Here is a 9,282-nt window from a genome sequence, read left to right as displayed (position 1 = left end):
GCCTCCTCCTCCCCCCGCGCTCCTCCCTCCCCGCGCCTCCCTCGCCCGCCCTCCTTCTTCCCTCCGCACGTTCGGGGATCGCGGCGGAGCGCGGAGAGGGGGGGACGCGGAGAGCCGGGGCGCAGCAGCATCCTGCGGGCGGCCGCTCTCCGGGGGGGAGGCTGAGAGCCGGCCCGCCTCGCCCCCCCGCGGGCCCGCCGCCCCTCCCTCCCTCTCCTCAGCCCGGCAGCGGCGGCGGCGGCGGCGGCAGTGGCAGTCGCCGGAGCATCATGCCGAGGAGGAAGCAGCAGGCGCCCCGGCGCGCAGCAGGTACGAGCCGCTTCCCCTTCCTCCTCCTCTCCTCCTCCTCCTCTTCCTCTGGCTGCCGTGCGCCTCCGGCCGGCGGCGACCCCGCTCCTCGCCCCACTCCTCGCCCCTCTTCCTCTGCACGCGCAGAGTAACTCCGGGGCGCCAGGCTCGCTCGCTGCTCTGCTCTCTGGGTGCGTGCGCCCGCCTCGCGTCCCGGGCGCCCCCCGGACGCCCCGCCGCGCTCGCCCTGCTCCTGCTCGCACCCACTTCGGAGCCGCGCGCGCTCGGGGCTAAGTGAGCCAGCCTGGGTCCCTGGCTCTTCAGCTCTGCGGCTGCGGAGGGGATGGGAAGGAGCCCTCTTCGGTCTCCTTCTGTGGGGGGCGGGCGGGGTCACCTGAGTTCCCTGGGACACCTTCCGCGTCCTCCCGCGGCCGGCCGGCGGGGGACAGCTTGGTGTCTGCCGGGCGGAAGAGAGCCGGCGAGTGAGCGAGCGGGTCCCTTCGGCCACCTTACTGCTAATCCGATTGATTCTTCATTTATTGGGCCCAAAGCGGGCAAGCGGTGGAAGCCAGAGCGCACTGGGTCTCGGTATTGTCAGATGACCGTCAAGTCACTGTTAGATGCTGGCGTTCTCTCTATCCGTGTTTGTTTTCCCTTGCCCCTATCCCCTCCTTCCACTGCTTCTCCCACCCTCATCTCCTCGTAGCACTTAGTTCTGGGACGTGCCTGTCTACTCCCCCCTCTTTTTTTTTTTTTTTCGCCAGGATGTCAACTCCTGTTAAGACTGAGCCGATTTTTTTTTTCTTTTCTGGAAAAAGCATCATTGAAAACAAAACAAAACCCACACACATAACATTATTTTGCAATAATGTCAGTTGGGGGCATGTTGCCTGGAAGAAGGGTTTCTGGCCCTTTGCCACCCTTGATTTGATGACTGATTGATCGCCCGTCATGCTGCTGCCTTTGATCTATTCATTCCCAATAAACATCAATAAATCACTCCCAATGGTGAGGCCAAGCTCTGTGACGTCACTAGGGCCCTGTCAGTGCAACTTCGGGGATTTGGGACCGATTGCTGAGAGGACCACATATGGACGGGGTGTATTTTGATATGAGTAACACTCAGATGTGCAGAGGCTCAGATGTTGCCTGAATCGGAGGGTTAAGTGGAGGTTCGTGGCTTTTCTGCTCTTTTCTTTCGGTGGAGGAAGGGAGAGCAGAGGGAAGGGTCAGGGCATCACCTGACGCCCTTCTTGGATGAAGGCGTTGTAACCTGTGTGGCCCGAGTGCCCGTAGTAGCCCTGGGGGTGATGGTGATGGTCATTTCCACCATGTGAGCCGGCCCTGCCGGTGGTGCCCACACACTGGCTGCACTCAGGAGTCTCCTTACCCAGGGTCACGCAGAGGGACCGCTCTTTCTTCAGAAATGTACTTTCTCGTTCCTGTCTTAAGTGAATCCTAGGAGGAGAGAGACCTGGTGTGGGGCACACAGTGCAGGTTCCGCTGTCTGTCCTTGGTGTTGCCCAAATTTAGGAAGTTTGAAAGTCCCAGCGGTGGTCAGAGGGAGGGTGCTGCCACTCAGGTCACCTCCTGGCTGGTGCTTGTTGCCCATCCTACCCTCTCCTTTAAATTCCAGCCTCCAGCAATGAGCTTATCTGCCCAAAATAAACTCCAAAAGTTTGGAGGACTCCTTCACAAAGTTGGGCAGTAGGAGTGCCTTGGACTGCTTCCAGTCTTTGAAATTTTTTTTTTCTTTCCTTTTTGGATGCACATTTTAAGGTATCTGTGTGCCTCAATCAAGTGAACCATATGTGATTACATCTTTACATTTAGTTTAGAACTCTTTCTACGGTCGTTTCCTCTTTCTCTCCTCCACCTTGCCAATCTGAGACTCTTTGATAACTCCCTGCCTAAAATATTAAAATATTAGCGGAGGAGGGGACATACTGTTGATTTTACTTATTTATTTATTTATTTTAAAGCAACCTGTTCCCTAACCCTTTTTCTCCTTTTTTTTTTTTTTTTTTTTTTTAAAAGAACCAGCCAGGAAATCTCAGGTCAGTTAAGAAATATTCATTATATAAAAACTTGACTGCCCGGCTAATAGGAGATGGAAGAATGGTTTTGCTCTATCAAAATGACCCGTCAAAACGACTTTGTTTCATATTTGATTTAATTGTCTCTCTCCTGACAGGCACATTCATCAATAGCTTAATGGTCAATCAGAAGTTGGCAGCGTGAGTGCTTTCTTTCTTTCCCATACCCTGGTTTTGGATTTACTTTATCAGAATGCCTCTGCCTAATGGACGTGTGGAGGAGGGGGTGGAGAATGTCTGAAGGGCTACTTATTTAAGAAGAGGGGAGGGATAAAAAAGAGAGAGAGAAAGAGAGAGAGAAAGAAAGAACCCTCCGCATTTAGGCCTGAGCTAAGTATGCGCAGGCCAATAAGTGAGCTGCTTGAGGTTTTTGTTTGTTGGTTGGTTTGGGTGGACGAGAAACTTCCCGTTTTTTTCCCTCCTGTTTTTAGTTCTCACAGCTGCAAGTTATAAGGTTCATGCCTGCTTTTGTGGCATCCTGGGAGTGATGACAAATTGATTGCTTTGCACTGATAGAGAGAGAGTGGGAAAAAGAAAGATGTCTGCTGATTGGTAACTGGAAATCTAGTCCGCAGCAACCTTGAGAATACTCAAGAATTTTTTTTCCCCTCCAAACTGAAAGGTCCGCTCAGCCATAAAAAAAGAAAAGTTGTTTTGCCAGCTTCATTAGTGTTCACCTAATTAGCTGTAAACCTGATGGATTCCTGACAGCTTTAATGATTGGAGATGACAAGCTCGACGCAGTGTCATCCAGCAGAATTAGGTTTGCAGCTAGTTTGATGTAATCAAGTTGATATTACACAGTCCTGGCTGCCTTTAGTTGTGCATTAACTCAATTTTCTGCTGCAGGTGACAAATGGGCTTTGGTACCTGGATAATCATGTCATAGGAATTAGGGCCCTTTTAATGGTCTGGGCTAGAATAACAACCACAAAGGGCTGGGAGCTGGGTAGAGCTTGCAGACATAGTGCACAGGTGCACACAGTCTTTATATCTAGGCCAAATGTAGCACTGCTCTCCAGAAGGCCACAACCGGCTCCAAGAATCCCTGAAAAGACGTATTTCTGTACTTTAGGATTTTCTTTCCTTTTTTTTCCCCCCTTCTTGAAGGAAAATTATGCATGGCTTAATGTCCTTTCTCAAAAGGAGAGAGACGTTTCTTCACCTGCCGAAGAGAAACCTGGGCAGGAGTGTCCTTTCTCCACGTGTGTAATTGCGAAAGGCTGTACATTTGTGCCGGACAGATGTTGCTGCTTCAGAGGAACAGGATTGCGGAGGCCAGTGTCCTTCGGACGCAATGACCATTGTCCCTCGCTTAAAACGTGACTCTTGCCTATGCATACCGTTTTTTAAGAAAAGCAGTTTTGGAAGACACCAGAAAAAAAATTGGAGCAGTATTTCATAGCTTTATCCATTCATATCCATTTTCTGGGGGGACGTGTAAAATCATTAAAAAAATTGCCTAAACTTGCGCGCGCGCGTGCACACACACACACACACACACACACACACACATCCTCGAGTAACAACAACTTGCCACTGACCTTTGTGAGTCTTACTCGTTGAAAGAGAATAATCTTCCAGGGAGTTCTTAGGTGGTCCGGTCAAGAGGGTGAACCTTGAAGCATCTTCACTCTTGCAAAAGTGGTTTGAACCCCTTGGGCTCGGCTAGTGTGACAGATCACTGTGGGTCCCCGGGGTAGGATGGGCTTGTAGTGGCATGGCAGAGGGGGTTTGCATCAGCAGGAGACGTGGGCATGCCGGAAAGACAGTGCACCTGTCTAAGTTCTGCGGCCCTGGCCTTCGTGAGGCTCAGCCTCACACTGGGCAGCTCCAGAGAGATTTCCTCTTCTCTGTCAGAGGCACGTGGAACATTCAGGAGGGCATTTCGGCATCAGCCTGGGGATGTATTTACTCTCAAGCTTGCCACACGTTTCTCCTCTGGACACGTATTCTGGCCTGTAGCAAGGTGACAAAATGACTAGTTTCGGCTGCTCTGTGCTTCCCGTCCCTCCACCCCCCATTCTCCCAGAAAATGGGTGGAACAATGCAAATCGTAAAAAAAGGAAAATCAAGAAGGTGAGGGAGAAAAACAAAGAGGGCAGGAGGCAAAGGCCCTCCCCCTGGACATCCACCTAGGGAAGAGAATCTTCCAGAATGAGCTGCCGTGCCCCCATTATCTTGACAACTGTCAGTTAGGGCTTCAGTGCTCTCCAGGGCCACACTTGATTGTGAGCGGTGGATGTTGTCATTTTGTTCTCAGTGTTGCCTTGAGCGCGCTCATAAGCGAGCGATAGTCAATAACTGACGTATCAACAGCTCTCCCCTAAATCGTCTCACACTCTGCGTTTTCCCTCGTTTTTACCAAAGATTGTTTTGTAAAGCGATGACAATGAAAGGTGACTGCTCAGGGCCGTGGGGTTGCCGGGAAGCCCAGGTGAGTTCCCAGAAAATTAAAGCCCTTCCTCCCCCCACCACCTCACCTCTACTCCTGGGGTTGCTGGAAGGAGAAGGATCACCTTGAGGGTCAAGTGCCTGCACGGCTTTGGGCTTCCCCCCTTTCCCCCTGCCTGTGGCGGAGTGAGGAGGGGCTGCAGTCACAGGGAGCAAGAAGGGACAGGAGCTGAGTCCCAGTCCTGGTGCATAAGAGCTATGTTAATCCAGGGACGTGTGTGCAGGTTGCAATCACTCCGAGGGCACTTTGTGAGGCTTTCCTGCTGGCCCATTTTTATTCCTGCCTGTCACTGGACAAACGATAAAAATAGCTTTGGTCTGGTAGTAAAAAAAAAAAAAAAAGAAAGAAAGAAAGAGAAAGAAGTAGGGTGTGTGTGTGTGTGTGTGTGTGTGTACCCTTCTGTGATAGTGTGCAGCCCAGATAGGTAGAGGGGCCTTTCTTTCAAAGCAGCTGTACTGTAACATCCCTGTAGCATCTTCCCACAGCCCGTGGAGGGAAGCAGGAGAGTGGCATCACTTAGCCCAGACCTTCTCAGGTGTTCACTCTGTGAGTGTGTGGCACGTGGATGCGTGTGCATGTCTGTGGGTGTGCGTGCCTGTGTATTTTAGTTATGCTCCAAATTGTGGTTTCTCTGTCTGAAGTTAAAAATGAAAGGTGAATACAATATATTGTATTTGGTAACAATGATATGGACTGGTACATCTAGACAGATAATGTGCAGTTGTAATTAGACTCAATAGACAGGCAGTCATTTTAAAATTCTTTGACACGTGCATAAAATAGTCATATAATAAGATAAGATGACAATTTTATGTTAGGTTGATAAAGTGTCCCGATACATGCATTTAAATGTCTGTAAGCCTTAAAAAAAATCCAGACAGATTAATTCTAGTTTCCAGTATTTGCAGTTAGTCATTAAATTAATTTTTAAATCCTACTAAACAATGGCTATGAACATGTTTTTTTCCCCCCTTCTAGATTTTTTACCTGAATTTCAAAGAATGGATACATAGACTTGGTAGCTCTCTCTCATTTTTCGACATTGGTAAACAGTTACATTAGACGTGGACATGAAAATTCAGTTTACTGTTTGTAGCTAGAATAAAGGTCTGCATTTTGGGAAGTAAGAAAAAAAGTAATAGCGTATAATCTGCTTATGACCACTTGCCTGAACAATTGTCATACTCTAGATTTAGGAATCGTTATTAGAAAGATTACACAGTGTCCTTGACCAAATATTGAATATTTTATAAGCCCCATTTAAAAAAGAAGACATTTCGAGCACATACACTTGATTTGATCAGCACTTCGATTCTTGGGTTTAATTACTTTCAGTTCTGTAAATTATTGTAGTATTTCAACAGGAGTGGCCCAAGTGATCTATTGGGGGGTGGGTAAAAAGGCATTTCTGTTAAGGTCACGTTACCTGGACTTTTCAACCGTCTTCATACCTTGTTTTCTCAGATGTGCGAAAGTATGGCTCTCGAAGAATAATTTCAATTTGTTTGGGCTTAATGATAAATTATTAATTCATACTGTCAGAACACATGTTATTAATTATGACTGTGTTTTCTTCATCCAGAGCAGCTGTTGGGGAAACAGTATAAGTTCAGATTGTCTTCAGGGGGAGGGCGCCAAAGCCAGGAACTTACCAAGTCCTTGTCATCATATCTTGGTCCCCTTGCTTTGGGAAGAAAGCATTGCAGGGGGCGGAGTGAAGGGGAGAGAGAAGGCATTCATTCTAAACCAAGATGGGCACTCGCGAATCTTAACTACTGTACATTTTCTGAAAAGCGAGCCTAACTCTTCATGCTCTGTAAGGTCAGCTGGGATTCGGAGGTGGGATCTGCTCCCTTCCCAAGCCCAGGTTTGAATGGATTGCTCTCTTCATCCCATGAGTGTGCCTTGTTTTCTTCTATTCTTGGGTAGACCAGAAGGTTGAGGTCACAAGTTTATGGTGGCAGAAAACAAAATACTCTGAGTGTGTTTTGTTTCCCAAGCTGGATCCCATCCTTAATGGAGGGCAATGTGCCGTTTGGTAATATACGTGAAATGACTCAAATTCATTTACTTTTGATTTTTACCATTCTCATCATTAAATCTAGTCCTATGTATTTGGTTTCCTCTGAGTTCTTTGAGAAATGCATGTTGCATAAAATAGGCAATTTTTAATGAACAATTTAATGTAAATGGGTTTTGAATTTAAATTAATATTAATGAAGCCTTGAGTGAATTTATTTTGCATACGTAAAGACTTGTAAGTCTTTCACCCATGTGCTTTCTTCTTTATGTAGTAACATTGGTTGGTTGGATTAACTAGCGCCTTTTAAAGATTTACACTTAAAAAAATTAAATTGATTTTATATGTCCAACAGCACCAACATATTACTAGGCAAAGGTGTTACTTAATTTAAAGAAAATATACCTCATTTCCTATTAAACCTCTCAGTTTCCATTACCCTCTTCTTCCTGTGAGCTGCTGTTGCTTTGGCATTGCTGCTGGGGAAAATACATACCAACAATAGTTACTACAATCAAGATGTTTTCTTTCTTTGGCTTACCTCTAATGCATTATGTATCCTGGAATGATGGGAAGTTCTGTAATTAATTCTGTTAGATGTAATTGCTATAATCACTTCGATGTTACACATAATAAAGGTAATATGGTAAGCACATAAAAAAATATTAACACTTTATTGTAACACTACTACTAAAATTCCCTCTCATCAAGTCGTGTTTATAGACCAGTGTTCGTAACTAGTTTGGGCCATCGGTGACTATTTATCCGAGCCGTGTTCATTGATATTCCAAAGGAGAGTCATTTATTGGAAAGGATGGGCCTTGTCTTGGCGAGATCTCCAAGCTGGTTGCCTAGGAATCTTAATGCCCTTTTCCTCAAAGATGTGGCTAATTAGAAAAGGTGACCATTATCTTCTGTAGAGGAGAGAGGTAAAGGCTCCCCGGAAGCAGCCAAGGAATGAGGTAAGAGGGTGGCACAGGAGGGAAAGGAGCACTCCGAGAAGAGAGGTGGCAAAGGCTTCAGATCCACAGAGGTGCTGTTCTGAAGGTTTTCTCATGGTGTGGGATTCTGGGAAGTGTGTGTTTGTGTGTGTGTGTGTGTGTGTATGTGTGTGTGTGGTGCGGGTGGGGGGGTAGCACACAGGGACATTTGAGCACATGCTCATGGGTAACCAGAGAAGGCCACCTTTCTGTAAGTGCAGTAAGAGACAGAATATATGGCTTAGCATCTTCACGATTATTATTCTACGCCTTTCCCTGGGGATCCTGGGGGCCATGCCTAACTGTTGCACCACATGCCAGGGTTGATATGGCCTGTTGGACGGAACCTGAGTGGTATCTGCGACCCCTCCCCAAGCCTTGGTGCACCTACCCTAGATGCCAGCTACCATAGAACAGAAGAGAACTTCGCCCGAGACCCCAAGCACATAATCCTTATGGGGTGTTTCCAAACACGGGTAAATTACCCTTTGCCAGTGCGGCTTGCAGGAGGTGGAGAATGTGGTGGTTGAAGAAGCTTGTCATTTTCTTTTTCTTTTTTTTTTTTTTTTCCTCTGTGGCTATCCCAGAGTCAGACTTGCTCGGGCATCTACGTGATTCCCATCATCAGCTTGCACCCTGTCCCATGTCCTACAAAGGTCATGAAGCCCTGTGACCCAGTGTTGGTGTTAGGATCTTGGATGTGAAGTCTCCCACATTTGTATTTTCTTTTTCAGTGCGTTATAAGCGATGGAGCAGATGAATTGGTCACAGAAGTCAAATAAGAGAAAGTGTATATGTGAGCAGGGGATGCCGGGGCCTCTTTGGAGGAGGAACAGGGTGTTTTCAGAGGGCAGTGAGATGGACAGTGGCAGCCGTGCGTCCCCACACCATTGTGGTCAGTTGGCTGCAGACCGGGCCAGCGGGGAGCAAGGTGCTGCCGCAGACGGGCTGGCAGGGCCTGCCTCCTGGGCGCTGGGCCTAAGGCACCCTGCCTGCCAGGTGAGAGGGTGCTGGGTCCCGGCGCTGGGCCTGGGCTGCAGCCAGGCAGTCACCAGCCCTCCTGCGGTGAGCCTTCGTTGGTCTTGATGGCGAGGATGATAAAAGGTCTGAGAACTCCATAGGCCCCTGTAATCAGGGCCAGCACTGACATCCTTCTCAAGTTTGACAGCTTCTTCCTTTTCTCTTCTCACAGCCAAGCCTTTCTCAACCGAATTTCCCCGCCCTCCCCCTCCCTCCACCCTCCCTGCCGCCGCTCACCCTTTCCCTCCCTCTTCTTTCTGTGTGTGTCTCTCCTGTTTCATGTTCTTGATCAGTCTCAGATGCCTGGAATTATTTTTTTTCGGGCGGGAGGGGGAGTGTTGCTTTAGGTTTGTGGGTTGGGCAGGTGTGAGAGGAAGTCTGTGTTTTTTTTTTTCTTTTTTTTCTTTTTCTTTTTTTTTTTTT

The 9,282-nt window shown here is 47.9% G+C and overlaps 1 protein-coding gene across 1 annotated transcript in view; it reads left to right on the top strand.

The window, feature by feature from the left end:
* Positions 1 to 229: 229 nt before the first annotated feature.
* Positions 230 to 9,282, top strand: part of TSHZ3 (teashirt zinc finger homeobox 3) — a 69,227-nt gene continuing 60,174 nt past the window's right edge. The window contains exon 1 of the mRNA XM_077754628.1: positions 230 to 309. Within this exon, the coding sequence (XP_077610754.1) occupies positions 270 to 309 (40 nt within the window). The 5' untranslated portion in view covers positions 230 to 269. The remainder of the gene's footprint in view (positions 310 to 9,282) is intronic.

This window comes from Crocuta crocuta, unplaced genomic scaffold (genome assembly GCF_008692635.1).
Source record: "Crocuta crocuta isolate KB4526 unplaced genomic scaffold, BGI_CrCroc_1.0 scaffold121, whole genome shotgun sequence".
NCBI lineage: Eukaryota > Metazoa > Chordata > Mammalia > Carnivora > Hyaenidae > Crocuta > Crocuta crocuta.
Note: the sequence above shows the minus strand (reverse complement) of the source record. Positions and strands in the feature narration are given on the sequence as shown.